Raw genomic sequence first — 24,887 nt, 5'->3', positions numbered from 1 at the left:
ATCCCCATAAATTCCGAGGAGGGGGTCGATGAACTCTGACGCCACGTTCCATCACATCTCAGATGTTTTCGATCGGGTTCAGATGTAGCACGTTGAGAGGCCAGCACATCAATTGCAACTCGCCACCGTGTTCCTCGAACCACTCCATCATACTCCTGGCCTTGTCACATGGAGCATTGTCTTGTTGAAAAATGCCACTGCCGTCGGAAAACATGATTGTCATGAGGGGTTGTATGTAACATGCAGTCAGTGTACGATACTCCTTGTCCGTCACAGTGCCTTGCAAGAGCTCCACTGGACCCTTGGCAGCCCACGTGAATGTTCCCCAGAATATAACCGGGCCACCGCCACCTTGTCTCCGTCCCGCAGTACACGTGTCAAGGAGCTGTTCCCCTGGAAGGCGACGGATTCGCGCCCTCCCAAAGGCGTGATGAAGAAGGTATCGGTATTCATCAGACCACACGACGCTCTGTCACTGCGCCAAAGTCCAGTGCCTACAGTCACGTGTCCATTTCAGTCACAGTTGCCGATGTCGTGGTGTTAGTGCACATGCATGGGTCGTCAGCTGTGGAAGCCCATCGTTAGGAGTGTTTGATGCACTGTGTGTTCAGACACACTTGCACTTTGCCCAGCATCAGAGTCTAATGTTAGTCCCGCCACAGCTCGCCACCTGTCCTGTTTTACCAGTCTGCCCAGCCTACGACATCTGATATTTGTAACGAGGGGCGACATTTGTAACGAGGGGTGACATTTGTAACGAGGGGTGACCACCCAACCCACGACCTCTGGACGTAGCTTCACCTTGGTTTCGCCACGTTTTGAAGACACTCACCACAGCACTCTTCGAGCAGTTTCCGAAATGCTCATGGTGAGCCTCCAGGCCATCACAATCTGCTCTCGGTCAAACTTAGACAGATCGCGTGCCTTCCTCATGCTACACACAGACAGCATGCTCACTGATACTACACGCACCGTGCGTGTGTCTAACTAGGATCAATCCTTGCCAGGTGACGCTGCTATCAAAAATAGTTCAAATGGCTCTGAGCACTATGGGACTTAACATCTATGGTTATCAGTTCCCTAGAACTTAGAACTACTTAAACCTAACTAACCTAAGGACATCACACAACACCCAGCCATGACGAGGCAGAGAAAATCCCTGACCCCGCCGGGAATCGAACCCGGGAACCCGGGCGTGGGAAGCGAGAACGCTACCGCATGACCACGAGATGCGGGCCGTGAGCATAATGTTCTGGCTGGTCAGTGTATAATCACGTTGTGATGGGCTCGACCACATAATTTCTTTACAGCATTACTGGCAAATTTTATAAATTTATTTCTTTTATTACACTCGTCAGTGTATTGCAAGTTGCTCTATATCCTGTTGATTCATCACGTACGCATCTTTCCTGCAATAAGTGTAACTGCTCGCACTTACTATTACACAATTTGGTTTCAATATTTCGAAATACATTTCCATGTGATACTTTCTTAAGCCATTCTCCACTTGATCTTATTTTATTGAGGTTAAACTGTTATATACTTTGTTCTGATTTTCTACTCGCATGAAAATGTGCTATTCTTTTGTGTGTCATCTTTTCCCCGAGTTGTCCTCATCTTGTGTGTACCCACATGCATGTGCACAAACACACACACAAAAACACACACACACACACACACACACACACAAAAACACACAAAAATACACACACACACACACACACACACAAACACACACACACACACACAAAAACACACACACACACACACACAAACACACACACACAAAAACACACACACACACACAAAAACACACACACAATATTTTCTGCGATGTCTAGCTTTATCCATTATGGTGTTCAGTTCCAGTCTGTGATGACCTTGTAAGCTGAAAACCAGTTAACAAATTAATAGTGCAGAACATCTACAATTTCGTGCTTTTCATTTTCTCTACCAAAAGGCCATGAAATAATCAGCTAACATGGTATATTCTATGTATCGTAGTTGCCATTAGTTATTCATACTGCATTAAGTTTGCAGCGGTAGTTTTTAGATCTGAAGACGAATTGTTCATCATATCGAAAATAATAAATGTTGTGCACCGTGTGCGTTCTTTCACTGTTCGAACATTACTCAGAGGATACAGAAATGGCGCACAAATGTTAGAGCATATGCCTTCGCAGCCATAGTCCATTGAGTAAAAATCTTATGATTCTTTTGCGTGTGTGACAGTGTCATATGTTATAAAATTAACAACGTTTCGGTTGTTATTGCTGGCAACCTTCTTGAGAGTGACTACCTGTGGAGTATCGTCCAGCGGAAACATTGTTAATTTTATCAAATATGACCCTGCCATAGTTTGGACAAGAAGAGAATAGAAGCTTTCGAAATGTGGTGCTACAGAAGAATGCTGAAGATTAGATGGGTAGATCACATAACTAATGAGGAAGTATTGAATAGGATTGGGGAGAAGAGAAGTTTGTGGCACAACTTGACCAGAAGAAGGGATCGGTTGGTGGGACATGTTCTGAGGCATTAAGGGATCACCAATTTAGTATTGGAGGGCAGCGTGGAGGGTAAAAATCGTAGGGGGAGACCAAGAGATGAATACACTAAGCAGATTCAGAAGGATGTAGGTTGCAGTAGGTACTGGGAGATGAAGAAGCTTGCAGAGGATAGAGTAGCATGGAGAGCTGCATCAAACCAGTCTCAGGACTGAAGACCACAACAACAACAACAACATGACCCTGCCTCACACCCAGATGAATTTTATTGACAAAAGCACACATATAGGATGTGTGGCTATAAAACAACGGGACTCATGCTGTCACAGAGCGAGTGCGCATGCTCCACAGCACGCCTTCTGAGTTGAATGCTGCATCTGTGGTGTCTGTACACCAGCTACTTTGCCTATGACCTTCGTTTGTGTAAGAACTATTATTTTGTTTTTGCTGGAAAAATTATAAGTGTAGTAATAGAGCAACGAATTGTCGTGAAGTTTCACACGAAACTTGGAAAAAGTACTGCCGAAATCTGTATTTTACTGAAAGAAGTGTATGGCGAAGGCTTATGATGAACGCGAGTTTGTGCGTGGTTCAAGAATTTCCAAGATCGCCTAGAACAGGTAGGAACATGACTCACGCCCGAGACGCCATTCAGCATAAAAAAGGGATGAAAATATCGAAAAAGTAGCTGATATTATTCGATGTGACCGCCGACTGAGTATTCGATCGATTGCTGAAACAGTACAAATTGAGGAAGAATGCGCAAGTGAAAGTCCGCATAATCAATGTAAAATGAGGAATGTGTGTGCGAAACTGTTGCCGAAAATTCTCACGATAGAACTGAAAGAAGCTCCTAAAAATTTGTGTACTGTCACTTCGAATAGCATTGGAAATGGTTGTAATATCTTGGATAGAATGATAAAATTTGACGAATCTTGGTTTTTCACTTATTATCCGGAAAATAAGCGTCAGCCTGTCCATTGTAAGAGCTCAACTTTACCGACATCGAAGAAAAGCTCGAATGAGAAAAGTCAAGATTCAAAGTAGTGATTTTTTTATATTCATGGAATTTTCACTGGGTTCCTGAAGGTCGAAGTATTAATCAACATAATTGCTTCGAGGTTCTTGCTGAACTCCGCCAGAAAATAAGAAAATAAAACGAGACCCGAAGTGTGAAAGAATAAGTCAGGGGTTCTGCAACACGACAACGCACTGGCTCATACCGCATTGTCTGTTACGAGGTTTCGAGCGAAGTACGGCACCCCAATGTTGGACCACCCACGTTATCACCGCACCAAGCACAACGTGATTTTAATCTGCTCCCAAGGTCAAATTTGAATTACAAAGAACCAAATTTCAGTCTGCTATAGAAGGGAAAGAGAAACTGGCACGCGTCATCAAGTAGCTCACAGAGGAATGCTTGCAGCACTGTTTACATGAATGAAGTGGAGTATATTCAGGGCGACAGTAACTAAGTAAGTGCGTTTTTGAATTAAAATATTTTACAGCGATAGCCCAGTTATCTTATACCCGCGCGTCGTAGTATAACAACTCGTAGCACGCCTCTCAGTGTTCAGAAACCGTGCAGGAACGACGGCAGTGACAAAGGCGGCTGGTTGCAGTCCGACGCGTGCGCCGTCGACCGCAGACACGTGGGAGGTGACGCGCCTTGCTGACAGCCCGACGCCTGCAGCGGCGTGGGCGGCGGCGGTGGCGGCGGTGGTGGAGGCGGGCCGGGGGCGGCGTGCAGCGCAGCGGAGAGGGCGGCGATGTAGCGGAGGGCGCGCCGCAGCACGGCCACCTTGGTGGGCGGCGCTGCCGACGCCGGCGGCGCGGGGGGCGGCAGCGCGCGCCGCAGCGCCTCGAACGCCGCCCCCAGGCCGCGGGTGCGCGACCGCTCCCTCGCGTTCGCCGCCCGCCGCCGGTACCGGCTGGGCGGCGCGGGGCGGCGCCGGGGCTTGTCGCCCGCTGGCCCGGAGTCCCCGCAAGCCGCGGAGGACCGCTGCGGCTTCCGAGGCCTCAGTCCGTACCTGCCGCAGTTTCATTACTCGTTACCACCAATACAGTACCGGAAAATATAGGATGGGACGGACGAACATTCGGCTAACACAGTTTACCTTGTAGCTAAATTGTAGTAGGTAGTGTAAGAGGTCCACGATTAAGGAGTTTGTTGCTAGCTCACTCGAGCGGATGTAATTTCGATGGATTGCTCACGCGCTGCCTGCGATATGTAAGCTATAAGAGGATCTCAGACCAGAGAGCAGTGTTGACTGCAGTAGGAACTGTGTAGCAGTTGTAGTAGTAGTAGTAGTAGTAGTAGTAGAAGCGAGCTGTTGTGTGTGTGGAGTTGGCTGGGCCGGTCGTGGGGACCGATGGTGGTGCCTGAGCGTTGTAATATAAGGTAAAAGCAGCGTCGCGCATATGTATTATTGTAGTATCAAGTCCCATGTAAATGTTTTTAAAAAATCTCCTAATAATAACCTTTCTTACAAAAATTAACTTTTTACAATCTCTTACAAAAATTAACTTTTGACAACGGACAACGGAAAAGCATGCGAAGTTCAGAAGAACGCGAAATCCCGAAGATTGGCTAAAATTTACAGACACGCGAAATTTGGCACGGACTTCAATGCGAGATGCCTTTAACAGGTTCCACAACGAAACATTGTCTCGAAATTCGGTAGAAAATCCGAAGAAATTCTGGTCGTATGTAAAGTACACAAGCGGCAAGACGCAGTCAATACCTTCGCTGCGCAGTGCCGATGGTACTGTTACCGACGACTGTACCGCTAAAGCGGAGTTATTGAACGCAGTTTTCCGAAATTCCTTCACCAGGGAAGACGAATGGAATATTCCAGAATTTGAAACACGAACAGCTGCTAGCATGAGTTTCTTAGAAGTAGATACCTTAGGGGTTGCGAAGCAACTCAAACCGCTTGATACGGGCAAGTCTTCAGGTCCAGATTGTATACCGATTAGGTTCCTTTCAGATTACGCTGATACAATAGCTCCCTACTTAGCAATCATATACAACCGCTCGCTCACCGATAGATCTGTACCTACAGATTGGAAAATTGCGCAGGTCGCACCAGTGTTTAAGAAGGGTAGTAGGAGTAATCCATCGAACTACAGACCTATATCATTGACGTCTGTTTTGGAGCATATACTGTATTCAAACATTATGAATCACCTCGAAGGGAACGATCTATTGATACGTAATCGGCATGGTTTCAGAAAACATCGTTCTTGTGCAACGCAGCTAGCTCTTTATTCGCACGAAGTAATGGCCGCTATCGACAGGGGATCTCAAGTTGATTCCGTATTTCTAGATTTCCGGAAAGCTTTTGACACCGTTCCACACAAGCGACTTCTAATCAAGCTGCGGGCCTATGGGGTATCGTCTCAGTTGTGCGACTGGATTCGTGATTTCCTGTCAGGAAGGTCGCACTTCGTAGTAATAGACGGCAAATCATCGAGTAAAACTGAAGTGATATCAGGTGTTCCCCTGGGAAGCGTCCTGGGACCTCTGCTGTTCCTGATCTATATAAATGACCTGGGTGACAATCTGAGCAGTTCTCTTAGGTGGTTCGCAGATGATGCTGTAATTTACCGTCTAGTAAGGTCATCCGAAGACCAGTATCAGTTGCAAAGCGATTTAGAAAAGATTGCTGTATGGTGTGGCAGGTGGCAGTTGACGCTAAATAACGAAAAGTGTGAGGTGATCCACATGAGTTCCAAAAGAAATCCGTTGGAATTCGATTACTCGATAAATAGTACAATTCTCAAGGCTGTCAATTCAACTAAGTATCTGGGTGTAAAAATTACGAACAACTTCAGTTGGAAAGACCTCATAGATAATATTGTGGGGAAGGCGAGCCAAAGGTTGCGTTTCATTGGCAGGACACTTAGAAGATGCAACAAGTCCACTAAAGAGACAGCTTACACTACACTCGTTCGTCCTCTGTTAGAATATTGCTGCGCGGTGTGGGATCCTTACCAGGTAGGACTGACGGAGGACATCGAAAGGGTGCAAAAAAGGGCAGCTCGTTTTGTATTATCACGTAATAGGGGAGAGAGTGTGGCAGATATGATATGCGAATTGGGATGGAAGTCATTACAGCAAAGACGTTTTTCGTCGCGGCGAGATCTATTTACGAAACTTCAGTCACCAACTTTATCTTCCGAATGCGAAAATATTTTGTTGAGCCCAACCTACATAGGTATGAATGATCATCAAAATAAAATAAGAGAAATCAGAGCTCGAACAGAAAGGTTTAGGTGTTCGTTTTTCCCGCGCGCTGTTCGGGAGTGGAATGGTAGAGAGATAGTATGATTGTGGTTCGATGAACCCTCTGCCAAGCACTTAAATGTGAATTGCAGAGTAGTCATGTAGATGTAGATGTAGATCATTCAACTCAATTTGAAGATTTTACTAATTTCTCCAATCCATGGTCATCCTGATTATTGTAAAGAAAAATCAGTTGTTTCTTTTTATACATGACAAATCTATCGGGCAGCATTGCACTGAGTTGTGCCAGAAAAAATTTCTTATAGAAGCAGATATACACGCGTTATCCGGCGACCTTACTGAGGTAAGAATTTTCAATTTATTCAGAATGATCTTTCAGGACCATGACGCAGCGCTGCTGACGTCCAAAATTTACCAGTTTAAATTCACAGTCATTATTGAAAGGTTATAAGTGAGCGACAATTTTATTGAGAGGTTAGTCACATTGTATTATTGTGACCTTACGGAATAATAATCTGTTGGGAGATTACGTTAAATGTGAATGTTATAACTTTTTTTTACTGTTGGGAGGTTACACTAAATGTGAATATTATTATTATTATTTTATTGCGGGGAGGTAACAGTAGTTACTGTGAGTTAGTACGGTTAGAGGTCATTCTTGGCAACCGGAATAGAACAATAATTGTATCCTTTTACCGACCTCCCAACTCAGATGATACAATTGCTCAAAGTTTCGAAGAAAACTTGAGTCTAATTCCAAACACATACCCGACTCATACGGTTATAGTTATTCGTGACTAATTTACGTTCTACATGTTGCCAAAAAATGCATGTTTAAGTCAGGAAGTAAGTATAAAACATCATCTGAAACTGTGATAAACCCATTCTCTAAACACTATTTCGAGCAATTAGTTCATGAGCCCACGCGAATAGTAGACCGCTGTGATACCACAATGTACCTCTTAGCAAACAAATAATGCTGAGCTAATATCGTGCGTGCATCAAAGGAGATACAGGGTTTAGTGAACACAGGGTCGTCGTGGCGCGACTGAATACGATAACTCTCAAATCCTCCAAAAATAAACGAAAAATATACCTATTCAAAGAAGCAGATGATAATTTACTTGACACGTTCCTGAGAGACAATCTCCACAGACTTATAAATTGACAATGTGAGTGCAGACCAGATATGGCTCGAATTCAAACAAATACTAGGTCTACAACTTTGCTTCCGCCGTTTCTTCTCGAAGTTCGGGGCTTTATTGTGAGAAACTTACAAAAAAATTACGATACGTAATATTGCCCATCGCTGGCCACTACATTCTCCCATCTTTCGGATAGCATACGAATCCCGTGCGGAAGAACTGGGCGTCTTTTGTGGGGATCCACGAATCGATTCAATTTTGCACGTGTTCATATGATCAGAAGTGCTGGTCGGCCAGACTGTATCCCAATGAACGAGAAAGGTGGTAGTCAGAGAGAGCAACGTATGTAGAATACGGCGGAAGGGATAGGACTTCTCATGGATATTTTGACGGGTTTTGCGACATGAGGTCGAGTACTGACCTGCTGCAAAATTACCTTTACGTGTTTATCGCTGTATTGTGGCCGTTTGTGTTTCAGTGCTGGGCTCGTACGCATCAATTGCTTTCAATAATGATGTCCTGTGACTGTCTTCGTCTGTTCCAGTAGCTGCGCAAACGTTCTGTCTTCCCCCGTCATGCCGGTCATCGACATGAAAATCACCGTTCTTAAGGTGTTGAAAACATTCTCTGCACGTTCTTCCACTAATAGTTCCCTCACCATTGGTCTTACCAAGCATTTTAAGAGCCACAGCCGCAGATTTCTTCATGTTAAAGCAGAAAATTAAAACTTCCCGCAAATGGCGAGAAATGGGTACGTAAGTTGACGTGCTTAATCGAGAACAACCTTATGATGCAATCACAGATCGACTAAGATTTTTATGGCATTATGTTTACAGATGCCTACGCTTACTGTATTACACCAATGACGAACTACTTGGACCCCACTTGCCGTTACTGCCGTCTCTTGCAAAACGGCTGGTGCAAAGTTGTAGATCTAATAGTATCGACAGAAACAGAAATTTGTACCAAATAAATTAATAAACGTCGGACAAAATAGGTCAGAACAATGTTGCAAAGACACCGAAAGCAGTACGCATAACACTGGACTCGCATTCGGGAGGACGATGGTTCAATCCCACGTCCGGCCGTCCTGATTTAGGTTTTCCGTGATTTCCCTAAATCGCTCCAGGCAAATGCCGGGATGGTTCCTTTGAAAGGGCACGGCCGACTTCCTTCCACGTCCTTCCCTAATCCGATGAGAACGATGACCTCGCTGTCTGGTCTCCTTCCCCAAACAACCCAACCCAACAGTACGCATAATTTAAGCGAACGCAAAATCCCAAAGATTGGCGATCTCTTACAGAAGCTAGAGATTTACGGCGGGCTTCAATGCGAGATGCTTATAACAGTTCCCACAACGAAACTTTGTCTCTAAACCTCGCAGAAAATCCAAAGAGATTGCGGTCGCATGTGAAGTACGAGGGCTATTCGGAAAGTAAGGTCCGATCGGTCGCGAAATGGAAACCACAGTGAAAATCCGATGTAGATCTGCACAGCTGTGTTGCGCAGTCTCTCTAGTATGCCCGTCGATCGCATTACGTCGTTCTTTTTAGTTCTGAGCACACAGGGAGCACATAAAGATACCTAGAACAGTAACGACCCCCGCCAAGTACGAGGGCCTGGTGAGAAATTTCCCCTGAAGCTATGCAATCAACATTACATCACTGTCGTGCTGTTTCTTCTTCAAGACAATTCTCAGCCGCATTCTGCAGGGGCAATGAAAATGATCCTGCATCGTTTTCAGTTGGAAATGTTTGATTATCCACAATACAGCCCGTAATTGTCTCCCTCTGAGTTTCATCTCTGCTCACACGAACCGCTGGCTATGAAGACAAGATTTTGGCACAAGACAACGAGCCGTAGGCCAGCGTAGAGAATTGGCGGAAAGCACTGGCGGCTGCCTTCTATAGCGAGGGTATTGGAAAGTTGGTACAACGCTACGATACACGTCTAAGTCGGATCGGCGACTATGGAGATAAGTAGCTGCAAGGTGTATCTAACTGTTGCAAATAAAACATGTTTGATTTTTACCGTGGTTTCCATTTCGCAACCTATCGGACCTTACTTTCCGAATAGCCCTCGTATGTTAGCGCCAACACGCACTCAGTGCCTTCTCTGTGTGCAGCGATTAAAATGCTATCGAAGACAGCGGTGCCAAAACAGAGATACTAAACACAGCCTTCCGAAATGCCTTCACAAAAGAAAACGAAGTAAATATCCCAGAACATGATAACGTGAGTAACGTAGAAGTAGATATCCTCCGAGTAGTGAAGCAACTTAAATCACTTAACAAAAGAAGTCTTTCGGTCCAGACAGTATACCAGTAAGGTTTCTTTCAGAGTATGCTGATACGATAGCTCCACACTTAATAATCATATACAACCGTTCGCTCGATGAGAGATCCCTATCCAAAGACTGAAAAGTTGCACACGTCACACCAATATTCAAGAAAGTTAGTTGGAGTAATCCACTAAATTACAGGCCCATATCATTAACGTCGATAAGCAACACGATTCTGGAAGACATATTGTGTTCGCACATTATGAATTACCTCGAAGAGAACGATCTATTGACACACAGTCAACATGGATTTAGAAAACATCTTTCTTGTGAAACACAACTAGCGCATTACTAGCACGAAGTGTTGAGTGCTATTGATAAGGGATTTCAGATTGATTCCGTATTTCTGGATTTCCGGAAATACGTGGCTTGTAGTGAGATTGCGTGCCTATGGAATATAGTCTCAGTTATGTGACTGGATTCGTGATTTCCTGACAGGGAAGTCACAGTTCGTAGTAACAGGGAAAGTCATCGAGTAAAACAGAAGTGATTTCTGGCATTCCCCAAAGTAGTGTTGTAGGACCTTTGCTGTTCCTTATCTATATAAACGATTTGGGAGACAATCTGAGCAGTCGTCTTAGGCCGTTTGCAGACGACACTGTCTTTTGTCGTCTAATAAAGCCATCAGAAGATCAAAACAAATTTGATAACGATTTAGAAAAGATATCGGTATGGTGCGAAAATTGGCAATTTACCCTCAATGAAAAGTGTGAGGAGATCTATATGAGTGCTAAAAGGAATCCGTGAAACCCCGGTTACAAGATAAACCAGTCAAATATAAAAGGCCGAAAATTCAACTAAATATCTAGGACTTACAATTACCAACAACTTAAATTGATAAGAACACACAAAAACGCTGTGGGAAAGGCGAACCAACGACTGCATTTAATTGGCAGAACACTTAGAAGATGTCACAGATCTACCAAAGAAAGTGCCTACACTACGCTTGTCCGTCTTCTTTTGGAGTACTGCTGCGCGGTGTGGGACCCTTACCAGACAGCATTAACTAAGTGCAATCGAGAAAGTCAAAGAACCGTCTGTATTATCGAGAAACGGGGGAGGGTGGGGGGGAGAGAGTCTCATGGACATGTATAGGATTTGAAGTGGACAGCCTTAAAACAAAGAGGCTTCTCGTTGCGGTGGGACCTTCTCACGAAATTTCAAGTACCAACTTTCTCCTCTGAGTGTGAAAATATTTTGCTGACGACGACGTACATAGGGAGAAACGAGTCTCATAAGAAAATAAGGGGAGTCAGAGTTCACACGGAAAGATACACGTGTTTGTTTTATTCCACGCGCTGTTCGAGAGTGGAAGAATAGAGAATTATCGTGAAGGTGGTTCCTTCTGACAGCCACTTAAGAGTGATTTGAAAAGTAGCCATGTAGACGTAGATGTATGTAGTAAGTTATACAGGACTGGTAATATTCCACAGAGACTAAAGTGATAATGATGATGGTGATAACGTGAATATCATCAAACAACTATGGAACATAAGTGAGAGATGCGTTCGTACACATAATCGTACATTGGCAACAGTTTCGCAATTATGTACGGCTATAGAGGCAGCGTGGCTCAGTATTTATTAATCGCTCTTTCAATTACTTGTTGAGGGCTTGCCAAGTCGAGTTGCTGAATTAAGCCGGGTACAAGGCACCTCACTGGGGCGCTGGCGCGGCAGCGGTCTTTTGTGAGCTGTGGAATTGTTCGTGTGGCTAGTGTATAAATCGCGTATAGGCTCTGTAATATGGGAGAGGAATAGTCGTCTCAGTTGACAAACATGGTGAGACTTAATACAAAATTGCTTTGAAATGTCTAATTGATAACAGAGTAATTTCCAGTCTCGTTATCAAGTCTTGTAATGGCATGTTAGTAGTTTGTGGAAGGCTACAGAAGCAGACTACGGCGACGGTTTTCCTTCCCTACTAGTTTCAACGAATTATGGCGATCACAAACTGCATAATAAGAACGTCTTCGCCAAAGAACACCCTTTCACGCGTCATCGACTGACTTTACAGACCACTTTGAAGAGCGCCTTGTGTTGGGTTATAGTCACTAAAAGAATTACCTCCACAGAAATATTACTAGATAGTAAAATTACAAAACACATACACGCACACGCACACACACACACACACACACACACACACACGACCACAACATCGAAAATCACATTGTCAGATCTGAAGCTTGCAGTAAAAACGAAAAAGCAGTGAAAAGCATTATAATAATACAACAGAGAGCTGCAGCTGGCTGATCACTGGAATACAAATGGATCAGCCAGCCACCCTGTAAAACTCTGTAATCTGCAGCCTAAAACCTTAGGTCACAATCCACACACATCACAGTTTTTCAAAAGGGTTACCAAAATCGCCTCGTCATCAGCTAAAATGAAGGAGAGATCCTGCACTTCGAACAGTACACTTTTGCTAGAGAAGAAAGACCACGCGTTAGTGGACAGTGCCAATGCAGAGGCGGGTCAGAGTCAGTTGGTTCTGCCGTGAAGACATCTCGTCTGCTCTGCTGCCTTTAAAATCACATGAAGCTCTGGGAAAATATTTAGACATGATCGGGCGACATAATTCTTCAAAGAAAACATTCTATACTTTTAGCAACAAAAAATACATCATTCACCACAGTATGTGGTCCGTTATTATTGCTGCTTTCTCTTTCATTCGAAGACGTCTCATGGGGACTAGCAACACGAGATTTCTTAGGAATACTGCCCAATGGACCGCCCAAACCACTGAGAGTAGAAAATAGTGATTAGGTTTCACGAAATTCCCGTGAGTAGTTGGTGAAGTAAGCGTCCACCTAGATAAATGTCCACTGGCTTGAATAAGCCTTATGCAACTGGGATGCGGCATGTTCCACAGAGGTCGCCCGATAATGTCTATGCTGTCTCAACAGCCATGCATCTTCTCGGTGCGTAGTCCACCTTGACATTGTGCAGTTTTTTTATGGAGGTTTTCACCATCCTCGTGATCTGGACGGCTGAGCCAAGATCCCCACTCCGTCTGATAAACAACGCTCCTCCCCTGTGTAACACAGTGGTCGCTGAAGCATGCCCACATTTTACAGTTATACGGGAATGGTGGCGCTCATCAGTCACCAGCTCAAAGAGCACTGGTTTTCGAGTCCACGTCCAGAAAACAAATGCTGAGCACCATAAGGTGTTTGCTGTTTAGAATGACCCGAGGGGCACAGTGGGTTTATCACGAGTAACATTTCACTTAAAGTCTTTCTTATAGTAATGACACACTATTGTGTTTACCGTAAAACGCACCTTGCAGGGACCATATTTTCAGAACACAGAAACGTTATTGGAGAATAATAAGTAGTGTTCAACATCTGGCAAAAAGAATGAAGCACCCAGAAGGGAAGGAAGAAACGAAAGAAAATTTCAGGAATTCAGGACACTACCGACAGTTTGGATGCAGGCACTGATTCCGTTGGGAAGGCCGTCGTAAAGCCGTCGTATCCTCTCCCGAGACAAACTGGTCCACATTTGTTGTAAATGGTCCTTGATATTCCGGATACTGACACTCAGTCAGAGTCTATATTAGAGCTGTTCCCATACATATTCTATCGCGGGCTGATCTGGGCATCTTGCTGGCCATGAGAATACCTCAGCATCACTTAGATAGTTCACAGACGCATGTGGCATTTGCGGACGAGCATTGTCTTACTGAAAATGGCACAACGGTACTGTCACATCTGAGGTTACATGTGATGAAGCAAGATTTCTGTGACGTCCCGTTGTACAGCCAGAGAGCCCTCATTCACCACTAGCGTTTATCTGAAGTCATAACCTATGGTATCAAACACCATGACGTCAATGTGCCTACGTGACACACTAAAAAGACTGGCGCTGACCTGAGATCACCGCCGTACTCGTCTTCTATGTTCTTCCGTGGTCGTGTGGACCTGCTACTGTATTGATCACTGAATACACTGCAACGCCGTTCGTCAGCGGTCCATGCTTCCCAGTCGCGGCAGCCTACATCTTGTTGTTGTTGTGGTCTTCAGTCCTGAGACTGGTTTGATGCAGCTCTCCATGCTACTCTATCCTGTGCAAGCTTCTTCATCTCCCAGTACCTACTGCAACCAACATCCTTCTGAATCTGCTTAGTGTATTCATCTCTTGGTCTCCCTCTACGATTTTTACCCTCCACACTGCCCTTCAATACTAAATTTGTGATCCCTTGATGCCTCAGAACATCTCCTACCAACCGATCCCTTCTTCTAGTCAAGTTGTGCAACAAACTTCTCTTCTCCCCAATCCTATTCAATACCACCTCATTAGTTATGTGATCTATCCATCTAATCTTCAGCATTCTTCTGTAGCACCACATTTCGAAAGCTTCTATTCTCTTCTTGTCCAAACTATTTACCGTCCATGTTTCACTTCCATACATGGCTACACTCCATACAAATACTTTCAGAAACGACTTCCTGACACTTAAATCTATACTCGATGTTAACAAATTTCTCTTCTTCAGAAACGATTTCCTTGCCATTGCCAGTCTACATTTTATATCCTCTCTACTTCGACCATCATCAGTTATTTTACTCCCTAAATAGCAAAACTCCTTTACTACTTTAAGTGTCATTTCCTAATCTAATTCCCTCAGCATCACCCAACTTAATTCGACTACATTCCATTATCCTCGTTTTGCTTTTGTTGATGTTCATCTTATATCCTCCTTTCAAGACACTGTCCATTCCGTTCAACTGCTCTTCCAAGTCCTTTACTGTCTCTGACAGAATTACAATGTCATCGGCGAACCTCAAAGCTTTTATTTCTTCTCCATGGATTTTAATACCTACTCCGAATTTTTCTTTTGTTTCCGTTACTGCTTGCTCAATATACAGATTGAATAACATCGGGGAGAGGCTACAACCCTGTCTCACTGCTTTCCCAACCACTGCTTCCATTTCATGCCCCTCGACTCTTACAACTGCCATCTGGTTTCTGTACAAATTGTAAATAGCCTTTCGCTCCCTGTATTTTACCCCTGCCACCTTCAGAATTTGAAAGAGAGTATTCCAGTTAACATTGCCAAAAGCTTTCTCTAAGTCTACAAATGCTAGAAACGTAGGTTTGCGTTTTCTTAATCTTTCTTATAAGATAAGTCCTAAGGTTAGCATTGCCTCACGTGTTCCAACATTTCTACGGAATCCAAACTGATCTTCCCCGAGGTCCGCTTCTACCAGTTTTTCCATTCGTCTGTAAAGAATTCGCGTTAGTATTTTACAGCTGTGACTTATTAAACTGATAGTTCGGTAATTTTCACATCTGTGAACACCTGCTTTCTTTGGGATTGGAATTATTATATTCTTCTTGAAGTCTGAGCAGCCTACATATTGGACAGCAGTTATCTAGTCCGGATGCTGCTAGGCTCCGACCAATGGTGCAGAGTGGCACAGAACACTGCGGGTAGTAGTCCATCACTTGATCTCAGATGGCAGGCGCAGGGTGAAGGGCATTAAGATGTGCTTGGTGCACAATACGGCGATCCTCCATGTTGGATCTCAGACGTGGTCGACCAGGACCTTGGCGTCGACTGTACCTGCCCTCACGTTCCCATGCACTCTAAACATCAGGACACTAATGCATCCGAACGCTCCACAAACCAGGACAATGCGCGATGCGACCAGCTGACCAAATGGATACCAGAATGAGGCCCCTTAAATTTCTGTCGGGTCCTGATAAAGCTGTGTCACGCGAGTATTCTGCGTCTCCATGTCATTCACAGCGATAACTCTACATATGACCCTGTTCACGCTCATTATATACCCCCACCAGGCCTGGTCACAACACTGGACTCAAGCAACACTAACGCACTCTGTGTCACAGGGAAATCAGCTCTGCCAGTCAGTCTCCACACACACACACACACACACACACACACACACACACACACACACTTTATATACATACAGGGTGAAAAGTATTTAAACCGACAAACTCTGGGAGGTTGTAGGGCACATCAAATAAATATTTTTCCCTAATGTGATTTTTTCCTATGAGGAGTATTTAAACCGGTAGAGGAAGATTTATCTGGTGGCAAATTTATTAAACCAACAAACACTTTTCCATTTTTTATGACCAAGAGACAACACATTAACACAACCCAATTTCAATTATAGTAGATTTTCAAATGTGCCTCCATTGACACGTAAACAAAGGTTAAACCGTTGGATCATGTTCTGTCTGACACGGGCAAAAACCCCAGGAGTATCCTGAAATCTTCCTGCTGCTGCTACTATCCGGGCAACCAGATCCTCTTCTGATGCAACAGGGGTTGCGTAAACAAGGTTGCGCATCTCTCCCCACACAAAAAAGTCCAGAGGGGACATATCTGGGGACCGAGCAGGCCATGGTACAGGACCACCTCTGCCAATCCACGTTTCTGGGAACCGTCGGTCCAGGAATCGACGCACACACGACACGACGTCATGTTGGAACCACATGCATTGTCTTCCAGCTAATCTGGAAACGTTCTGGCGAGAAAATTGTAATAGTGCCTGCCATTTAATGGCCTAGGTAGCAGATACGGCCCAATTAAACAGTCTCCAACAACACCGACCCACACATTAACGAAGAACCGCACTTGATGAGCGCTAGTAACTGTGGCATGTGGGTTATCCTCACTCCCAACATGCAAATTGTGCATGTTGAAGACTCCATCACGCCCGAACGTTGCTTCATCGGTACACAACACAGATGGTGGAAATGTAGGATGCATTTCACACTGTTCCAGGTACCACTGCGAAAACTGTGCTCTGGGTCGATGATCAACTGGTTCCAGGCTGTGGACACGCTGTAAGTGAAATGGACGTAACTATTGCTCTCGAAAGACTGTTCTTACATTCGTCTGATTCGTCCCCATGTTACGTGCAATAGCACGAGTGCTGATTGAAGGATCCAGCTCCACATGCTGCAAGACAGCTTCCTCAAATTGCAGCGTTCTTACCGTGCGACGGTGTCCCTGTCCAGGTTATCTGCTAAATGGCCCGGTCTCACGCAGACGTTGGTACACAGCAGCAAAGGTCGTATGATGCGGGATACGGCGATTAGGATATTATTGTTGATAAACCCGCTGTGCAGCTCGTCCGTTGTGGTGCGCTACGTAGTACGCACCAACCATATCAGTGTACTCACTCCAGGTGTATCGCTCCATTAGTAAACAGAGACAATGCACTACTACACCGGTGGACAGCAGTTGCCTGCAACTGAAGAGCGTAATATGCCCTCTAACAACTGAAGATCGTAATACGGCCTCCACCGGTTTAAATAACCCTCATAGGAAAAAATTACATACGGAAAAATATTTTTTTTTATGTCCCTACAACCTCCCAGAGTTTCTCGGTTTAAATACTTTTCACCCTGTATGTATTTTAAGTTGACAAACCAGAATAACTCGAAAAATAAGCTTCATACGAAAAAATGAGTTGAATCCAAAGTTCATTATTTTCGAGAGGGAGATATGCTGGTGCTAAAATTAGCCAACCACCCCAGGCCCCTGGGGGTGGGGCGGGAGGCAACTTAAAAATTTCAAATGAGAACCCCAATTTTTTGTTGCAGAGTCATATTCTAAATAAAAAAACTACGTACATTTTGTCTTAAACATTTGTTTTGATTCTTGGTAGTTAGTGCTGTAATTCAAGAAAATCCATGTTCTCATTTTTGCATGGGAAATGGTTACGGATAAATAACAATACTTATTTACTTCGTAGGATGTTTGGTAAGTTAGCTAGCCAGTCAGATGATTAGTTTGATAATTAAAAGTTGTGTGGCGTCATGACCACGAAACAAACAAATCTGCGGAAAAAATATTTGGGTCAACATTTGTAAAACTCTAATTCATCTCTTTCAAACCCCATCCTGTTGGGAGAGAGGGAGAGTTTTAGTTTTAGCGAATCAAAATTTACGAAGCATTAAGTATTTTTAATTTATCTGTAACCATTTTCCACGCAAAAATGAGAACATGGATTTTCTTCTACTACAGCGACAACTACCAAGAATCATAACAAATGTTTAAGACAAAATGTACGTAGTTTTTTATTTAGAATCTGATTCTGCAATAAAAGATGGGGGTTTTCATTTGAAATTTTTAAGTTGCCTCCCGCCCCACCTCCAGGGGGTCTAATTTTAGCACCAGCAGATGTCCTCTTCGAAAATAATCAACTTTGGATTCTACACATTTTTTCGTGTGAAACTTATTTTTCGAGTTATTCCGGTTTGTCAACTTAAAATGTACACCCTGTATATAAAGTTCTTCATACCAGTAATGAAAAACTTAACGAGATAGATGAAGTACTAGCTGTCAAAGGGAAATGTTTTGGGGACTCTGCGGGAAAGTCACCACAGAAATTTGTTCTTAAAACAGACGAATGGTGTAGCGAATTGTGCGCGGAAGATCGAATAGAAGAATTGATCAGATGTGTGAAACGCAAAATGGGACTCATGCAAGGTGCACAGGGGTGGGGAAACGAGGGAACAAGGTGTACTGTAATGCCTACAAATAGCGATGTAAAAAGTAAAACTTAGAACAGTACATTTCTTTGAGCTGAGCGACACAGTTTATGAGGGTCGTAGTGTTTATACTCCCACAGGAACAAATTAGGAAACCAGATTCCTAATTTGTATCACATGCAGACGTTTAGAAAATTAAGTGTAGTGTGTACATTTTTCTCAAAATTTCCGATCCTTAAATCAGACAGCATAACAACTTCCTGCAGTTTAATTTTTTAACTTACTGTACAGGCTATAAAAAATAAAATCTCAAAAATGGCACAAATTAGACAACTAAATTCCGTGCACCACCCTTCATAAATCACGTAGTTAAGAGAGTGAAGAAGCTCACTCAGTGGAATGTGCCTGACACTCAAGACAGTGCAGAAAGGAAAACACACACACACACACACACACACACACACACACACGCAGTAGTGTTACCTCCGTTCTTCCGCATCGCACGATTCTGTCCGTGTTGCAGCGACGCTTTCTGAATCCCGTGACTCCAGCGGCGGGGTGGATTCACTATCGGCTATGGATTCACTATCGACACTTCCGGTAGATGATGAATGGTTGTTGTTGCTATCCATCGATAGTTGCAACAGGTGTGGACGAGCGACGTGCCCAGATACAGCAGACGGCGTGTTCGCCTTGTCGCCGCCGATCACGCACTGCAGCGACGAAACTCCACTCCCGCGGGCGCCTGCCTCAATACTGAGCAGCATACTGCTGCTGGCTGTGTACTCTACACTCGATCCGAGGAGCCGTTTCTGAAAAGCGAGAAATTCACGACGGCTGTGGTTATCAGTTTCGCTAGCCTGAACATGATAATTGATAATTTCATTTTTTTTATCAAAAAGATAGTAACAATTCCTTCTTTTGCAAATAAACTTATTCGTTTGTACCAAACATGTTTTGTCCATACATGCTACGTACCTTCACTGGTCTATAATAGAGACAAAAATATATAGTTGTACGTGTTTTGAGAAGAGATTTGGAGTGATTCTTTCGACGATTATTTACCGGGTGATCAAAAAGTCAGTATAAATTTGAAAACTTAATAAACCACGGAATAATGTAGATAGAGTGGTAAAAATTGACATACATGCTTGGAATGACATGGGGTTTTATTAGAACCAAAAGAAACAAAGTTCACAAAATGTCCGACAGATGGCGCTGGACAACAAAACGTCAGTGACTGCGCATGACAATCGTGTATTAAAGGAGCTGTAATGAGAGAGAGAATCAGATGCGTCAGCAGTCGCAGCATGTTGACATTACGTGAAAAGGCGCTTTTAGTGAAGCTGTATTACCAGAATGGGGAATGTGCTAGTTCAGAGTTACGATCCTATCGCCATAGGAAGGGGATTCGAATGGGTAAAGGTCCGTTGACAAATGCAGCTGTGGCGAGAATGATTTCGAAGCTCGAAGCCACGGGTTGTTTAGACGATAGACCCCGTAGTGACCGACCGAGCACAAGGCGTAATGCTGCTGAGACAGTTCAGGAAGAAATGGAGACTGTAGCGGGTTCGTCTATGTACGGGGAAGGCAGCGCTCGTGCAGTCGCACGTCGCACGGGCATTCCATACACTACTGTTTGGTTGGCACTTAGGCGTACCCTCCGATGCTATCCGTACAAAATCCATCGTCATCATGAACTGTTACCTGGCGATTGAGTGAAGCGGAGGGCATTTGCGGTGTGGCGTTTCAAAAGATGACGGAAGATGACGATTGGTTGAGGAACGTGTTGTGGGCCGACAAAGCACATTTCACGCTCCGAGGGTCTGTCAACGCCCACAACTGCAGAATTTGGGCTACCGAAAATCCTAGAACTGTCGTGGAAACTGGATTGCACGACGAGAAAGTCACGGTATGGGTTGGATTTACCACATCTACCATTATCGAGCCTTTTTCTTCTTCGAAGAAATGCGTGATTCTGGTTTTGTAACTGCTACCGTGACGGGTGAGAGGTACGCCGATATGTTACAGAATCGCATCATCCCCAGCCTGGCTGATAACGTACGATGTTTATGCAGGATGGCGCTCCACCCCATATTGCTAGACGCGTGAAAGATCTCTTGTGCGTGTCGTTTGGTGATGATCATGTGCACAGACGCCATTTTCGTCATGCTTGGCCTCCCAGGTTCCCAGACCTTAGTCCGTGCGGTTATTGGCGTTGGGGTTACCTGAAGTCGCAAGTGTATCGTGATCGACCGACGTCTCTACGGACGCTGAAAGACAACATCCGACGCCAGTGCCTCACCATAACTCCGGACATGCTTTACAGTGCTGTTCACAACATTATTCCTCGACTACGGCTATTGTTGAGGAATGATGGTGGACATATCGAGCATTTCCTGTAAAGAACATCATCTTGGCTTTGCCTTACTTTGTTGTGCTAATTATTGCTATTCTGATCAGATGAAGCGCCATCTGTCGGACATTTTTTTAACGTTTGTATTTTTTTGGTTATAATAAAACCCCATGTCATTCCAAGCATGTGTGTCAATTTGTACCTCTCTATCTACATTATTCCGTGATTTATTCAGTTTTCAAATGTATACTGACTTTATGATCACCCAGTAAATCCAGCTATTTCTATTTACAAGTATACTTACATTCATTTTTTATTCTATTGATGCATTCAGTTCCTGCTCTGCATGCGCTAAAATGCAACAGATGGATACGCAAACAAGTCTCCCACAAAAAAGCGCATTATGAGGCGATGTAAAACATTTCTGTGTAATTTCAACCAGAAGGTCAATCTTTACTGAGACATTAGTTTCGACTTTGCCTTTAGTCAACATTTAACAAATGTGCCACTCATCATGCACGAATTTCATAGTTAATTCTTCAACTAAAATGTGTCATACTATTTACTCTGAAATGGCTATGGAGCCAACTGTCATACACACGAAGGGACTTCAAAATTGTTATGGCGGGTCAAGTAGATTTATTGAACGCTGCATTACACTTCAAAGTGCCTCAGATACATGCTTCTATTTTTCAACATGAATAATTGGGCTGAAATGAATGGAGAGAAAATGGGATGGAAATGGACATTGTTCTTGTGGTCTTCAGTCCAAAGACTGGTTTGATGTAGCTCTCCAAGCTACTCTATCCTGTGCAACCTCTTCATCCCTGAAAACTATTGCAACCTATATCCTTCTGAATCTGCTTATTGTATTCATCTCTTGGTGTCTCTCTCTCTCTACGATTTTTACCCCCACGCTTCCCTCCAGTACTAAACTGGTGATCCCTTGTTACCTCAGAACGTGTCTTACCAACCGATCCCTTCTTCTAATCAAGTTGTGCCATAAGTTCCTCTTCTCCCTAATTCTGTTAAGTACCTCCTCATTAGTTACGTGATCTACCAATCATTCTTCTGTAGCATCGCATTTCAAAAGTTTCGATTCTCTTCTTGTGTAAACTGCTTATCGTCCATGTTTCATTTCCATACATAGCTACACTCCATACAAATTATTTCAGAAAAGACTTCCTGACACTTAAATCTATACTCGATGTTGACAAATTTCTCTTCTTCAGAAACGCTTTCCTGGTCATCGCCAGTCTACTTTTTATATCCTCCCCACTTCGACCACCATAAGTAATTTTGGTTCCAAAATAGAAAAACTCATCTACTACTTTAAGTGACTCCTTTCGTAATTTGATTCCCTCAGCATTACCTGATTTAAATAGATTACATTCCATTATCCCCGTTTTGATTTTGTTGATGGTCACCTTATATCCTACTTTCAAGACACTATCAATTCCGTTCAACTGCTCTTCCACGTCCTTTGCTGTCTGAAAGAATTACAATGTTATCGGCAAACGTCAAAGTTGTTATTTCTTCTCCCTACACTTTAATTCCTACTCCAAATTTTTCTTTTGTTTCCTTAACTGCTTTCTCATTATAAAGATTGAATAACATCGGGGATAGGCTATAACCCTGTCTCACTATCTTCTCAATCACTGCTTCCCTTTCATGCCCCTCGGCCCTTAGAACTGCACTCTTTCTGTACAAGCTGTAAATAGCCTTTAGCTTCCTGTATTTTACGCCTGCCACCTTTAGAATTTGAAAGACAGTATTCCAGTTAACACTATCAAAAGCTTTCTCTAAGATCGCGAATGCTATAAACGTAGCTTTGACTTTCCTTAACCTACATCCTAAGGTAATTCGGGTGCCTACTGTTCTACGGAATCCAAACTGATCTTCCCTGAGGTTGGGCTCTATCGTTTTTTCCATTCGCCTGTAAAGAATTCGTGTTATTTTGCAACCGTGACTGATTAAACTGATTGTTCGGTGGTATTATTCACGCCTGTCAAGACGTGCTTTCTTTGGAATTGAAATTATTATACTCTTCTTGAAGTCTGAGGGTACTTCCCCTGCCTCACACCACTTGCTCACCAGATGAAAGAGTTTTGTCATGTCTGACTTTCCCAAGGCTATGAATACTTCTAACGGAATGTTGTGTACTCCTAGGGCCTTGTTTCTACTTAGGTCTTTCAGTACTCTGTCATTCTTCACGCAGTATGATATCTCCCATCTGTTTTCTCCAAAAGTCTTTTTAATTTTCCTGCCGGCCGGAGTAGCCGAGCGGTTCTAGGCGCTACATTCTGGAACCGCGCGACCGCTACGGTAGCAGGTTCGAATCCTGCCTCGGGCATGGATGTGTGTGATGTCCTTAGGTTAGTTAGGTTTAAGTAGTTCTAAGTTCTAGGGAACTGATGACCTCAGAAGTTAAGTCGCATAGTGCTCAGAGCCACTTGAACCTTTTTTTTTTTTAATTTTCCTGTATGCGGCTTCTATCTTAACTCTAATGATATATGCTTTTACATCCTTACATTTGTCCTCTAGCCATTCCTGCTTAGGGTTTTTGCTCTTCCCGTCGAGTTCATTTTTTAGACATTTTTGTTCCTTTTCGCCCTCTTCATTTATTTCATTTTTATATTTTCACCTTTCATCGACTAAATTCAATATCTGTTGTGTTATCCAAGGATTTCTACCGGCCGTCGTATAGGAAGGAAATAATTACTTCCATCCGCACGGGGGCAATGTAGCAGATATAGCTGAAAATTTATGAAGTACCGATACTCGAACCTGGATGCTCCACTTCATTAGAACGGTTGCCTTACCTGCCCCGGCCCTCTGGACAAGCTTTCCGTCCGACCCAAACTCCCAATTCCCCGCTGGCCTCATCTCAACGACCCCTGCCCATTAACGCCCTATTCGAAAATTAGGGTTTCTTGTAGGAGATCGGACGTTGGTTGTGCACCCGCACTGAAACTTTTTCATCAAACAGCCTTCGCGTTCATAGAACTGTCGATATGAAAGGTATCTGATACAGCTGATACCTATATTTTTCTACACCGTCACCAAGTCTCAGCAAACAATGCTCAGATTCTGCCAATGGTTCACTTCCTCCACATATAAATCCGCTCCTATGTCACAGACACTCCTGAATACCAGTCCGCTACAGTGCTTACTTTTCTGTGGTTTGGGCAGAAGCGGTTTATCGATGCAGCCTATGTAGTAAATTCTACGGGCCCCGCACTGCCTAGGGCTCAACACTTCGCTACCTCTTTTCTTTGAGACACGTTGACCGTAAAGAGTTCAGAAGTGAAAATAGTAACAGTGTTTAGAAGTACGTGCGCAGAATTTTCAAAAAACTGATTAACAATCATTGACATAAAAAGGTGCGTATTTTCGGACGTTTGAAGAACCCAGTCGACGTAATTTTACTTTATCAAACCACATTTTGCACATTGCCACTTAGCACAAGAGTTTTATTTACATTTTCTGTTTCACTGTGGTGTGGTGTCGTTCATTACGACCCTGCACCACAATATTGCCGTCAGTAACTATTTACTCGACGTGTAAATCGTATGTCTATATGTCCTTACAGCAAACGGCGTAGGGCGCTCAGCAAAACAGGTGTACAATCAGAATGTTACCAAAATCTGACAGCTATTCGTTTGAATTAAAGTTACTGTCCTTTTAGTGACTATTTTATCTTCCAATTCATCACCAATTCATAGTTAAGGTACAGTGTATGTTTACTGTATGTTTGTTTACGAAGTTTCAACGCATATCAGTATTCATACGTGCTGAATTGTCTGACCCGTT

The 24,887-nt window shown here is 43.6% G+C and overlaps 1 protein-coding gene across 1 annotated transcript; it reads right to left on the bottom strand.

Annotated features, from left to right (window-relative positions):
- Positions 1-4,077: 4,077 nt before the first annotated feature.
- LOC126263229 (uncharacterized) lies at positions 4,078-19,485 on the bottom strand. The gene is made up of 2 exons (XM_049960312.1): positions 19,202-19,485; positions 4,078-4,534 (listed from the first exon to the last, which is right to left on the bottom strand). The coding sequence occupies exons 1-2, from the start codon at positions 19,483-19,485 to the stop codon at positions 4,078-4,080; spliced, it is 741 nt and encodes a 246-aa protein (XP_049816269.1).
- Between the last annotated feature and the right edge of the window lie 5,402 nt (positions 19,486-24,887).

Source organism: Schistocerca nitens, chromosome 6 (genome assembly GCF_023898315.1).
Source record: "Schistocerca nitens isolate TAMUIC-IGC-003100 chromosome 6, iqSchNite1.1, whole genome shotgun sequence".
NCBI lineage: Eukaryota > Metazoa > Arthropoda > Insecta > Orthoptera > Acrididae > Schistocerca > Schistocerca nitens.
This window is presented reverse-complemented; position numbering and strand designations above follow the sequence as displayed.

Excerpts from the sequence above, each read along its gene's own strand:
- LOC126263229 (XM_049960312.1), bottom strand. The coding sequence starts at position 19,485 with ATGCTGCTCAGTATTGAGGCAGGCGCCCGCGGGAGTGGAGTTTCGTCG. Across the intron at positions 4,535-19,201 it reads TGCGATGCGGAAGAACGGAG|GTACGGACTGAGGCCTCGGA; the intron begins GTAACACTACTG and ends AAACTGCGGCAG.